The sequence below is a fragment of the Sebastes umbrosus genome, chromosome 1, assembly GCF_015220745.1.
Source record: "Sebastes umbrosus isolate fSebUmb1 chromosome 1, fSebUmb1.pri, whole genome shotgun sequence".
In the NCBI taxonomy this organism is placed as follows: Eukaryota; Metazoa; Chordata; class Actinopteri; order Perciformes; family Sebastidae; genus Sebastes; species Sebastes umbrosus.
The window spans coordinates 41261229-41274989 of record NC_051269.1 but is presented as its reverse complement, the minus strand read 5'-3'; the positions used below and the strand labels follow the sequence as shown (position 1 = coordinate 41274989).

General features: G+C 38.7%; 1 protein-coding gene across 1 annotated transcript in view; it reads right to left on the bottom strand.

Moving 5' to 3' along the window:
- Positions 1 to 2348: 2348 nt before the first annotated feature.
- LOC119496304 (NLR family CARD domain-containing protein 3-like) overlaps positions 2349 to 13761 on the bottom strand; it is a 37863-nt gene continuing 26450 nt past the window's right edge. The window contains exons 10-11 of the mRNA XM_037783497.1: positions 8121 to 8297; positions 2349 to 2862 (exon numbers count right to left, since the gene is read on the bottom strand). Coding sequence (XP_037639425.1) covers positions 2850 to 2862; positions 8121 to 8297 — 190 coding nt within the window. The 3' untranslated portion in view covers positions 2349 to 2849. The remainder of the gene's footprint in view (positions 2863 to 8120; positions 8298 to 13761) is intronic.

Sequence of the window (13761 nt, the reverse complement as noted above, 5' to 3'; positions counted from 1 at the left end):
TTAAAAATTGTTAAAACTATAAAAATTAGATCCAATATGCTAGAAAACATATAATTTGACACCAAGATCACTCAAATCGACCAAGTAGATGCATTTCTATGAGAGAAACCATTATCAGCAGGTCAATTTGGTGGCCATCTTGGATTTTCAGGTGGCCAATCGTGTATATTTGCTTAGTGACCCCTCGGCCATCATCATGCCAAATTTGGTGCTTGTATCACTATTTGCACGATTTGACTGCATCTGTTATCCGCTCCACTACCAGCTCTACAAACAGTCTACAGGTGTGCACCTGCATACGGCATTCATATACATAAAATACAATCATGATTACATTTTTTAAAATCCATTTATTTATTTCTCTTTTTAAACTTCATTTTCAAATAGATTTTTAAATTCCATTATGCATTTATAAATGCATTCATGTATTTTTAAATGATTTTTTATGGGGTTTTTGTGTAAATCCTTTTTTTAACTTGAACTTTTTATTGATGTATTAATATTGCATTTGTAAATTAAATAATATTTTTCTTTTTATTGCCCATTAATTAGTAAAATAATGATTTTCTTTGTAATATAGTCCATTTATTCATGGATTAATTAATTAATTTGTAAACAAATTTATTAATGCCTATTTTTATTGTACAATTAGTTGTTAATCAATTAAATGCTTTATTACTATTTTCTTGACTCTTGTGGTCCTCCATAGGATACAATTAATTTGGCAAGCTATTGCCAATAAGGACAAAAAAAACCCAAACAATATATGACTGATAATAAAAAAGGTAATGGTAAGGGTTTTATTTATTTAATTATCTATTTTAGAGCTGTCAAAGTTAACAGGATAATAACACGTCAGTTTTAAAGTTATAATGAAGATACTGGCATCAAATGAAACTTTAAAATCTAGGGAATCCAACCACGTCATACTAACTTGTCGTGAAGGAGGTTAAATAACGCTCCAAACTTACGCTAAATTTTGACGAGGAAAAACTGTCATGTCCATTTTCAAAGGGGTCCCTTGACCTCTGACCTCCAGATCAGTGAATGTAAATGGGTTCTATGGGTACCCACGAGTCTCCCCTTTACAGACATGCCCACTTTATGATAATCACATGCAGTTTGGGGCAAGTCGTAGTCAAGTCAGCACACTGACACACTGACAGCTGTTGTTGTCTGTTGGGCTGCAGTTTGCCATGTTATGATTGGAGCATATTGTTTAATGCTAAATGCAGTACCTGTGAGGGTTTCTGGATCAATATCTGTCATTGTTTTGTGTTGTTAATTGATTTACAATAATAAATATATACATACATTTGCATAAATCAGCATATTTGTCCACTCCCATGTTGATAAGAGTATTAAATACTTGACAAATCTCCTTTTAAGGTACGTTTAGAACAGATAAAAAAATGTGCAATTAATTGTGATTAACCATGGAAAATCATGAAATTAATCTTGATTAAATATTTGAAGCGATTGACAGCCCTATTTTATTTATTTATTCATTTAACTTTATGTTATTTTACATGACTTTAACACAAGAAGAAATGTTGGAAAACAAAAGTCTTGAGTCACTGTTCACTGTCTGGAAAATGCCATTTGTGCTACGTGGAAAGCTCCAAATCCGCCATCAAAGTACTTGTCAAAGTCTCTTTGCTGCTATTTATGAAGTCGCAATATCATCCATACTCTCATTTATCATTAATGATCATTTTAAGTGATATGCTTTGTTGGTAGAAGGGTAATAACCACTGTCAAATTCCTTCATAAGCATGTAACATTCACTTTTGATTCAGGGTTAGGGTCACAATATGGAGTCAGATCAGTCTCTCAATAGTAATGAATGCGCAGAGAAGGATTCCCAAATGTATTTTGTGATTTATATATAAATGATTCTCTCCACAAAAATATTTTTCAATGCACACAAAAATAGTTATCATTGTATATAAACTCAGAAAAAAAGTTTGAAATTTTTTGTTTGGTTGTCTATGTCTCTGTTGTTACAATGCTAATGGTCATTGTATTTTACATCGTTGGAAAGCCTGTTTATTTACCTTCACAATGATGTCCAACTTGTAAGGATCATGCATTTGTGGGATGAGCAGCACAGCTGATTATGTGGGTAGCGCCCAAGAAACATTTGCCAAAATTCTCTGCCGATGCTAAACAGTGTATTCTCCTGTTGGTACTGACTCTTGATTTGAGTTGTTTGGTGGATTGGATGATTGAACTCTCTATCAGTAACAAACAACAAACAAGACATATTGGCAATTTTACACTTTATTCATTTAATACACCGTCAGGAGCCTCAGTAGCGGTGGAAGATCCATACGCAGCCACAACAGCCTGGCACCTCCTCCTCATGCTGGTCACCAACCTGGTCTCAGACGTCTCTTTCCCAATGTAAGTCTGTGGGGAAAAGTATTTTTGGGCCCAATGGCATCATGTGACGGACACGGAAGTTGTAGTATTGTCGTTTGGCCACTAGGAAAATTGGCATCGTAGCTCGGCGCTCTTCCTGAGGGCTCGGTTTTAATAGGGTAACTTTATTAACTTCCACTGTTATTTAGAAATATGTGGAAATAAACAACAAAACTCCATCGTTCCACAGAGTGGAGCTGCGACACAAAGCAAAGCAGAAAGATCTATTTAAATGTGTTAATCTACAGTTATGTTGCCATAAACTGAACTATTCTGCAGAGGCATGTTGGGTTCAGAATATATGAATGAATAAAAAAAAAAGACAAAATAAGATGCAGGTCCAGGTGGTGAACCTCTGTGGATCATCAGGACACGGCTGATCCTCTCAACACATCCACTCTTCTGATCACTCACTCTGACAGAGATCACGGCTTCCATCTGATGAGAGAAGAGAACAGAAGTCATGAATCAGTGTTTACAGAGACTCCCTTCATCAGCTGTCAGTCACTGATGCAGCACACAGTTCATTTATAAAACTATCATTGGCAAAACCAACCTCCATATCTCCGCTCACTACTCAATACCTCCAACAGTAACCGAAACTTATGTTCTAGCAAATTCATCAGTATGGTCGTTCCTAAAGTCTGCACCTCCTCTGGTCGTCACTCATTCCAGTTTGCTGCTCCTAGTGACTGGAACGAGTTAATAAAGACACTAAAACTCCACACCCTCATCCCGTTACCCTCCTTTAATAGCTCTTTGGGCAGACTACATCATGGTTACTAAATGTAACCATGATTCTATGAAATAAGAGCCAGTGATTTGAGGCTTCAGTCAGAATGATCTCAGAGCTGTGACAGAGATGAACTGATCAATGAGAGAAAAAAGACTTTCTGATCAGATTTGATGGTACGACAGTTTGATGGATGAGGACCACTGTCTCTATACATGATGTGATGCTGTCAGCTGTAATCCAGCTTTATTTCCTGGAGACATGAACACAACAGCAACGTCTTCTTCACATCAACTCTAACACATGATCACAAAAAGCTTCTGGCTGATCTGATTGGCTGACTGTTCTCTCTCTCCGTGTGTCACTGTTCTCCTCTCACAGCTTACCTGAGGAAACACATCACAACAATACTGCTGAAACCAGCATGGACCGACTACGAACCCTCTACTGACCTCAAAGTCTCCAGTCTACAGTGTGGACTCTTTACAAGATTAGAAAGCAGCTTCACGTCTGAATCCTTCAGGTTGTTTCCACCCAGCTCCAGGTCTCTCAGATGGGAGGGATTGAACTTCAGAGCTGAGGCCAGAGAAGCACAGCTGATCTCTGACAAACTGCAGAACCACAATCTGAATAAAGAATAAATGATGAAGATAAAAATCACTTTATAATTCAGTCAGATGTGTTCAGGTTTTAAATGTTTAACATCATGTGTTCAACATCACTATGTCCTAATCAATGATCTTTTCCCTAAAATGAGTAGAGTGACTTTGTCATTGTGTTATTGTGGATCATCATAATGTCAGCCTTCTACAGACATCATCCAAATGTCACCACAACATTCATACACCTGTTCATGTCAACACACATCAATAACATGCTGCTGATCTCTGTCTTCATCTATGTGTGTGTGCTGAAGGATCAATATCAATGATCAGACATTATTTGTGGAATACGTTGAAACAATCAGAAACCAGAGAAATATTTCTACTTCATGAAGTAAACTTGATCAATTTAAAGCAAATGTTAGTTCAGAGGATCTTCTGTATCCAGATGTGACCATTTACCAACAATGATAAACATTAATTTACTTTAACAACTAACAGTGGACATTTTCTACACTTTCTTTAAGAAACAAGTCTTTTGTGACTGCAGACTGAATTTAGTTCAAGAAACATGAAAATATGAAGAAAAGGACATTAACAACTTTATGGATGTAAGTTATGTTTGTACATAAATCAGGTTTAATTGTTAATTAAAGATATAAGATCTATAATAGTAACAGAGAGTCAGTGAACTGACCTCAGAGTCTCCAGTCTACAGTGTGGACTCTCCAGAAAACCAGACAGCAGCTTCACTCCTGAATCCTGCAGCTTGTTGTGACTCAGATCCAGCTCTCTCAGATGGGAGGGGTTGGACTGCAGAGCTGAGGCCAGAGAAGCACAGATGATCTCTGACAAACTGCACCTCTCCAATCTGAATAAAGAATAAATGATGTAAGTTTAGAAGACAACGTTCCTGCTTGAAATCATTCAATGTTTAATAATGTGTTCAGAGCTTAAGAAGGTTTAGAACGTAGAAGTTTAGAAAATGTAAACTCCAAACACCTGAAGCCAACAGGATGCAGGTTAAAAACTGTAAAATACAAACAGTGAAACAGAGCTCTCATTAATATTAATGACAACGTGCTGCTACTTCAATAAAGATGTAGTGACCTCTTAAACTCTGACAGCTCCACCAGTGGATCCATCGATACAAACTCGTGTTGAGCAGCAAAACACAAATAAAAACCACAGAAACTGATTCAAGATTCAACTCAAGATCTCAAAGTTTACAAAGATATCAAATATGTCAGGATGGATTTTGTGGAAATGTGAACAAAAGATATAGAAGATAAGACATCTACAATATATATATTTTGGGAATAGTGGAGTCATAAAATCAAAGCGTCTTCAGTTTAAACTATTCAGTCAGTATAAGCATCATATAGATTCATATTTCTTTTCTTAGAAAAAACAAATACTGAAATTTATTTGTTATTGACTGATAGCTGAAATACAAATTATTTATTTATTCTTCAAACTTATGTATTTTTTATTATCATTTCTTTGAAAAAAGAAACATGTTGAGAGTCAAGAGTTGTAATATATTAAGGTTTTAAATGTGTAGCTCAACATTGCTCTGCAACAGTCAATGGACTAAACCACTGAAGAAGAAAATGTACTTTAGCATTAAGATACTCAGTGTGGATCAGTATAATATCAGCCTTATGTCTGCAGTTTAGTGTCACCACAACTTTCACATCATATTAATCTCAGTACACAAGTAAAAAATGGTGTCTGACCTCAGAGTCTCCAGTCTACAGTGTGGACTCTCCAGAAAACCACACAGGAGCTTCACTCCTGAATCCTTCAGCTCGTTTCCTCTCAGATCCAGCTCTCTCAGATGGGAGGGGTTGGACTTCAGAGCTGAGACCAGAGAAGCACAGCTGATCTCTGACAAACTGCATTCACTCAATCTGAATAAAGAATAAATGATATAAGTTTAGAAGACAACGTTCCTGCTTAAAATCATTCAATGTTTAATAATGTGTTCAGAGCGGAAGAAGGTTTAGAACGTAAAAGTTTAGAAAATGTAAACTCCAAACACCTGAAGCCAACAGGATGCAGGTTAAAAACTGTAAAATACAAAAAGTGAAACAGAGCTCTCATTAATATTAATGACAACGTGCTGCTAATTCAATAAAGACGTAGTGACTTCACCTCTTAAACTCTGACAGCTCCACCAGTGGATCCATCTATACAAACTCATGTTGAGCAGCCAAACACAAATAAAAACCACAGAAACTGATTCAAGATTCAACTCAAGATCTCAAAGTTTCTAAAGATGTCAAATATGTCAGGATGGATTTTGTTAAAATGTGAATAAAAGATATATAAGATAAGACATCTACAATATACTTTATATATTTTAGGAATAGTGGAGTCATAAAATCAAAGCGTCTTCAGTTTAAACTATTCAGTCAGTATAAGCATCATATAGATTCATGTTTCTTTTCTTAGAAAAAACAAATACTGAATATATTTGTTATTGTCTGATAGCTGAAATAGAGATTATTTATTTATTCTTAATGCTTATGTATTTTTTATTATCATTTCTTTGAAAAAAGAAACATGTTGAAAGTCAAGAGTTGTGATATATTAAGGTTTTAAATGTGTAGCTCATAGGGATTTGATGAAATATCATGCCACGAAATATAGTGATATAAAAACGTGACGATATGCATCGTCGAGATGAAAAACTGATATAGTGATATCAGGGCATCATAGGTACATCTAGTCATACCAGCACTGATCTGCAGTCTCTCGTCTTTTTCAGTGCTTTGTTTGAACAGACGAGGGCGCTCTGAGTTCAGACCAATAGGTGAAGCACCGCCCCCCACCGTCGGCTTGCTTTTTTTTTTTTTATAGAAATAAAACCCATTTAGTTAATTTTTGTGGAATGTTATCAATAGATAGTCGGACGACGGGCGCTTCAATCTGACAGTGAACGCATCTTAAGGAGTCAGCTCAGAGCGGCAGGTGTCATATTTCACACACACGTTGACCAGAGAGAGTTGGCAAACCGAGAGATGGCGGAGGATTTGGTGTCGAAGCGAAAAGCAAGCGCGCCTACTTGGCAATATTTCAGATTTAAACCCGATGATATAAGGGAACCATAACGTTAATGAGGTAACGTTAATCGCCGCGAGGAGGACGGAGCGGTCACAGCCGGTGGGTGCGGCGCCAGGTAGACCCCTGCAGCCCCGCAGCAAATGCTAGACAGGAGAGGCCAAACACACCGCCAGCCACCCGACGGTAAACATCAAAGTAAGAAAGCTACACATTTTGACCGTCATCTTTTCCTGTAAAATGTCCGGTTTAATCAGTAACAACGGTGATATCACAAGTTTATTAACCGGTGGGAATATTTCCTCACCGTCAAATCTCTAGAGCTGGTGTGGTTAGTGAACCGTCACATCCCTAGTGCTGGTGTGGTTAGAGCACCGTCACATCCCTAGTGCTGGTGTGGTTAGAGCACCGTCACATCCCTAATGCTGGTGTGGTAAGACCACCGTCACATCCCTAGTGCTGGTGTGGTTAGAGCACCGTCAGATCTCTAGTGCTGGTGTGGTTAGTGTACCGTCACATCCCTAGTGCTGGTGTGGTTAGTGCACCGTCACATCCTCAGTGCTGGTGTGGTTAGTGCACCGTCACATCCCTAGTGCTGGTGTGGTTAGAGCACCGTCACATCCTTAGTTCTGGTGTGGTTAGTGCACCGTCACATCCCTAGTGCTGGTGTGGTTAGAGCACTGTCACATCCTCAGTGCTGGTGTGGTTAGTACACCGTCACATCCCTAATGCTGGTGTGGTTAGTACACCGTCACATCTCTAGAGCTGGTGTGGTTAGTACACCGTCACATCCCTAATGCTGGTGTGGTTAGAGCACCGTCACATCCCTAATGCTGGTGTGGTTAGTACACCGTCACATCTCTAGTGCTGGTGTGGTTAGTGCATTTGCAGCTGATTTGCAGCCAGGCATTAATGGAGGAGTCGGACAAAATTAGCATAGAAGTTGTGTGATGTTTTTGTATTTTGTGTCTTTTAAATAAAAAACTACTTTTTCAGTAATATATTTTCATTATTCAAGTTTTGTTAAAATTATTGTTATAATATCGTATCGAGATCGTGAACCAGATATCGTGCATCGTATCGTATCGTGAGCTGAGTGAATCGTCACACCCCTAGTAGCTCAACATTGCTCTGCCACAGTCAATGGACTAAACCACTGAAGAAGAAAATGTCCTTTAGCATTAAGGTACTCAGTGTGGATCAGTATAATATCAGCCTTACGTCTGCAGTTTAGTGTCACCACGACTTTCACATCATATTAATCTCAGTACAGAAGTAAAAAAATGGTGTCTGACCTCAGAGTCTCCAGTCTACAGTGTGGACTCTCCAGAAAACCACACAGAAGCTTCACTCCTGAATCCTTCAGCTTATTGTTTCCACTCAGCTCCAGCTCTCTCAGATGGGAGGGGTTGGACTTCAGAGCTGAGGCCAGAGAAGCACAGCTTATCTCTGACAAACCGCAGCTCCTCAATCTGAATAAAGAATAAATGATGACGATAAAAATCACTTTTTAATCAAATCAGATGTGTTCAGGTTTTAAATGTGTAGCTCAACATCACTATGTCCTAATCAATGATCTTTTCCCTAAAATGAGTAGAGTGACTTTGTCATTGTGTTATTGTGGATCATCATAATGTCAGCCTTCTACAGACATCATCCAGATGTCACCACAACATTCATACACCTGTTCAAGTCAACACACATCAATAACATGCTGCTGATCTCTGTCAAGTCTGGAATTAGAGGATCAATATTAAATCAGACTTGTTGGACTTCATTATTTCATTTATTACATGGCCTTCTTCTCACTGTATTTGGTAGCTTAGCAGGTTTATTTAATCTACAGGAAGGGTCCACATTTGTGTGTCTATAAACAACAACCACATGTCATATGTACATTAAAAGAGTTATTGGTGGCAGTAATCATTCCTCCTGTGAAGTGGTCCCTTCATAACACAACTACACTGTAAGAAATTACTTCATAAGTTCAACGGAAAGTAATATGAAGATTCAGCAGTCTGACTCAGACAAATCAAGTGGGTGTTTACTAGGGCTGGGACGATTCAACTATCTCCTGATTCGATATGTATTGTGATTTCTAAGTATTGTGATACGATTTTGCGATTTATTGTGATTTTTGTTAACTTTTTTAACACTAGACCATGGGGAAAAAGTTGAATCATACACTTCTAGGGACTTTTACTTTGGAAAATCTCTAAATGAATCCAGTAAAAATGTTTGATTTTCAGCATGTATGTAGTCAGAGATGTCCTGAAGTCAAATATATCAGTCATTATCAGGAATTATTTATTAAACTTTTTCCAGCAACCTAAAAATCAAAGAATAAAGACATTTCCTTCACAGATTAGTGGTATTTTGTTTTTAATTTATAAGGGAAATGTAATGTTTTATACTTCTGGTGAATATAATCCATCAATCTTATTTCCATAGATGTATTTTGTATATACAGTTCCCTTTGTTAACACCTTATTTTGAAAACCGGACGTAGACCCACGTGTCTACTTCCTCTAACTTCTCCAAGTCCTCCTCTAGCTCTCCCGTCAGCTCCGTTCTCTTTATCCATCCATGGTCAGCTCCATCGGGGCCGTTTGAATGCATTTAACATAAATGTCAGTATCTGGGTGCTCTACAGTTGTAGCGTCGGCCCATTTGACCACGGAAACGAGAGCGATGGCCGGCTCGACCGCAACGTTACCGTGATACGATAACGTTTCCTGTCCGTGACAGAGTTAGCATGCAGCTTTAGCCGTGATGTCTAGCTCTGCTTTTCCTGTCAATGTGTGAAACCCAAAGTGTTTCCATCCTTTACTGGATGTGTAGTGTTTACCACACTGGTATTTAACATGTGAGGGTGCAGGTCATATCCACGCTGACCCGCCAATGTTTAATACTTTCTCGTTTCTGCTCGCGGCGGTTTGTTTTGGTTGGAACGGATACAGAACAGATATGACGTCACGTTACTCAGACTACAACAATAAAAGCGGTAACTTCCTTCTACCTCCTCATAGACTCAGATGGAGCAAATATATCGATTCTGGCATTAAAAACTCTATTTCAAAATCGTTAAATAAAAATTGCGATACATATCGTGATATGGCATCAGTGTCATCTTTTCCTGGTTTTAAAGGCTACATTACAGTAAAGTGATGTAATTCCCTGAACTTACCAGACTGTTCTAGATGTTCTATTATTTTTCATTTACACTTACTCATTATATCCACATTACTGATGATTATTTATCAAAAACTTCATTGTGTAAATATTTTGTGGAACCACCAATAGTCAACCCTACAATATTGTCGCAACATCGATATCAAAGTATTTGGTCAAACATATTGTGATATTTGATTTTGTCCAAGTCACCCAGCCCTTATAGATATAACTCAGACTGCTGACGCCTCCGATTAGCTTAAGATCAACTTTACAGGTCATTTAACAAAGAACAAGACTGTGGATTTAGTCCTCATCTCGTAACACTCAACATCAATAACTCTTTGAATGTACATATGAACATGTGAGTATTGTATTGAGATGGACTTGAAAAAAATTTTAACCTGCAAAGATGTTTCTGATGCAGAATATTTATTTGGTTTTTGCTTCAAATAATAAGCCAATGCTGACATGAAAGCAGAACACAGTTAGATCTGCTGTCAAAAAGAACGTGGGAATAACTTAGAACCATAGAAACCTCTAATTAGATGGTGTCGTTCATAATCATCACTTATGTGCCTTTAAATTGGTGCAATACGTGTTTGTTGAAGAGTGCTGCACCTTTAGACATGTTCAAATAGAGCGCTACAGGAATGAGTCCTAAAACCCAGAAATGAGTCAGCATTTTAGCACTTCCTGTTCCCTCGTCTGGAGGTCAATGGGTTATTTGAATGGGTTTTTAGTTAGATGCCTGAAATAAGGTCTGTGTTTAAAGGTCCAGTGTGTAGGATCTGGCGGTATATAACGGTGAGGTGAGGAGATTACAACCAACTGAAGCCTCTCCTGTGTGCGTAGAGAGTGTGTGTACAAACTACATAAGCTACAGTCAGTGAACTGACCTCAGAGTCTCCAGTCTACAGTTTGGACTCTCAAGTCCAGCAGACAGCTTCACTCCTGAATCCTGCAGGTTGTTGTTACTCAGGTCCAGCTCTCTCAGATGGGAGGGGTTGGACTTCAAAGCTGAGGCCACAACTTCACAGTGAGTATCTGAGAGTCCACAGTGAGAAAAGCTGTCATGACACAAAAATTACAAAATATGTTATTATGAAAGAGGACAGTTTATATTTACTTCATGCATTTGATGACTAAACAGTTTGATATATACTTCTCTGATTAACATTTGCTCCTCACATCAGTGGTTCAGCTAATCTTATCTCACTGGTTGACATGAAACAATAATTCTCATCACTCTCTCTCAAACCTGCAGACTTTTAATCTTTGTTTTTCTTTAATCTTGCAGATGAAGAGAGAGAACATGTTGTTACATTGAGTCTTCCCTAATGTCCAGTCTGTCAGTGTGATCTGATCCCAGGTCTGTCTCCACAAAGTTAGCATGAGGCCTTCTTGATTAGAAAAGCATTTTTAAAACTCAGTGAATAAGTAATAATAACACAGTTGATAAAGTTGACCTCTAGCTACCTGCTGCTGTCAGGTTCACGTCCATAAATGGGAAAATTGAGTGACTCCTGCCAAACGGTAGAGAAATTAAACAAATGGTGTAATAATATTAGACCTGTACATAATTAAACATTCATATAATTATATATTTGATGACTGCATGGCGTTTTGTCATTAACACTCTTTTCTGAGCATCAAACGTATTCAGCTCACAAACACAATTAATGAACCAATAAGGTTGCATTATTTTCAACATAATGTCATCAGAAAGATGTTATCAGTGTATCAGCATTAAAAACACAACATTGATCTTTGGTGTGTATAAGATCTCTTAAAAAGTCTGAATTCTACCATTCTGTTGTTATATATTCATCACACCGCTGTTATTGGTGGAAGCTGTGTATTTCCTGTTACTACTCTTCTCTACAGCAACAAGAGAGAGAAACACCGGAGTTTCCTTCTGTGAGTAACAGAATAAAAGGAAAGACTTAAAAACAAGATGATGGAACACAACTTGACTTCATTAGCAATAAAATGCACCATTGCTCGATTCAACACACTCAGGGGTTTTACAACGACGATCTTTGTCTCGTATGACCAGTAGTTTACGGTGGCTAATGCTAGAGTTGGGTCGGTTTTCGGTTTTCCGGTCCGGTGTACGAACTTAAACCGGTTTGATTTTATGCTAACCGGCGGAACCGACATTTGTCATTATGACACCTTCTGGCAAACTAAAAAGTATCCTACATCAACAACCTGTGCCAACAGAGTCACAGTGCTAAATCCAGCCTGTATTGCATTACTAATAAGCAATATGACAACGTGATTAACGTAATATTATGATGTTATGTTGGTTTGTAAACAAGAAGAGGTTTGTTTACTAGAAAGTTCAAGTGATTTTTGGAATGACGAGACGAGACGAGACGAGACGAGACATGGCAGAGCTGGTCTCAAAGAAAACTAAAACTGCGGCAGCATGGAAACAGTTTGGATTTGAAGCCAACGAAAGAGATGAGCCGAATAACACACAAGGTAAGGTTTAATGTGGTGCAAAGCCTATTGAAAGCAAACCCCAGCACCAGAACTCTGATCCCAGGACCGCCCCGACTCCCCGCCGGATCAGCAAACGTTCTGTTGCTGTCGTTACACCGGTTAGACCCAGCGCTCCACCAGACAGCTGATCTTTAGTTTTTTTCATTTGTTTTACCAGGTTCACATGTCGTCTCCGTCACCCCAAAGATAAAAAAGAAAAAACTGTAAAATGTAACAATTATTACAAATAAATAGAACAAGTGTTCATTAACTTGACAGCTAGAAACAAAACCTACTGAAACATTTTTTAACTCAACATTTGAAACAGCTCAAGAACATCTGTGACAAAATACAACTGACTTATTTATGTAATAAACACGTGGAACACATAGGAATCATTTTATAGTGTGTATATTTGAAGAACTAAACTACTAATCTACACTGATCTATAAAGTTAATCACATCTGGACTTACAGAGCTTTTCTGCAGTTCCTCACAGCTGGAATCAGTCTCCGTCGTCCCTCTGGTGTTGTGTTGTACTTCTTCAGGTCCAACTCATCCAGAACCTCCTCTGACATCTGCAGCATGTAGGCCAGAGCTGAGCAGTGGATCTCTGAGAGTTTCTTCTCTGATCTGTTCTCTAACTTCAGGAACTCTTGGATCTCCTGATGTACCGAGTGGTCGTTCATCTCCGTCAGACAGTGGAAGATGTTGATGCTTCTGTCAGGAGAGATATCATCTCTGTTCATCTCCTTCAGGTTGTTGATGGCTCTCTGGATGATTTCTGGACTGTTGTCTCTCCGACCCAGCAGACCTCTTAAGAGTCTCTGGTTGGACTCCAGAGAGAGGCCATGAAGGAAGCGAACAAACAGGTCCAGGTGGCCATTTTTACTTTCAAGGGATTTCATCATTGCTCTCCTCAGGAAGTCATCAAGGGTTGAACGAACATATCCTTCTCCCAGAAAGTCCTTCAGTACCTCTGTGTTGCTGTTTGTGTAACAGTGGATCATGTAGACTGCAGCCAGAAACTCCTGAACGCTCAGGTGAACAAAGCAGTAGACTGTTTTCTGGAAGATCACACTCTCTCTTTTGAAGATCTCTGTACAAACTCCTGAGTACACCGAGGCCTCTGTGACATCAAGACCACACCGCTCCAGGTCTTCTTGGTAGAACATGATGTTTCCTTTCTCCAGATGTTCAAACGCCAGCCTCCCCAGCTTCAGAAGAACTTCCCTGTCAGCCTCCGTCAGCTCCTGTGGACTCGTCTCATGTCCC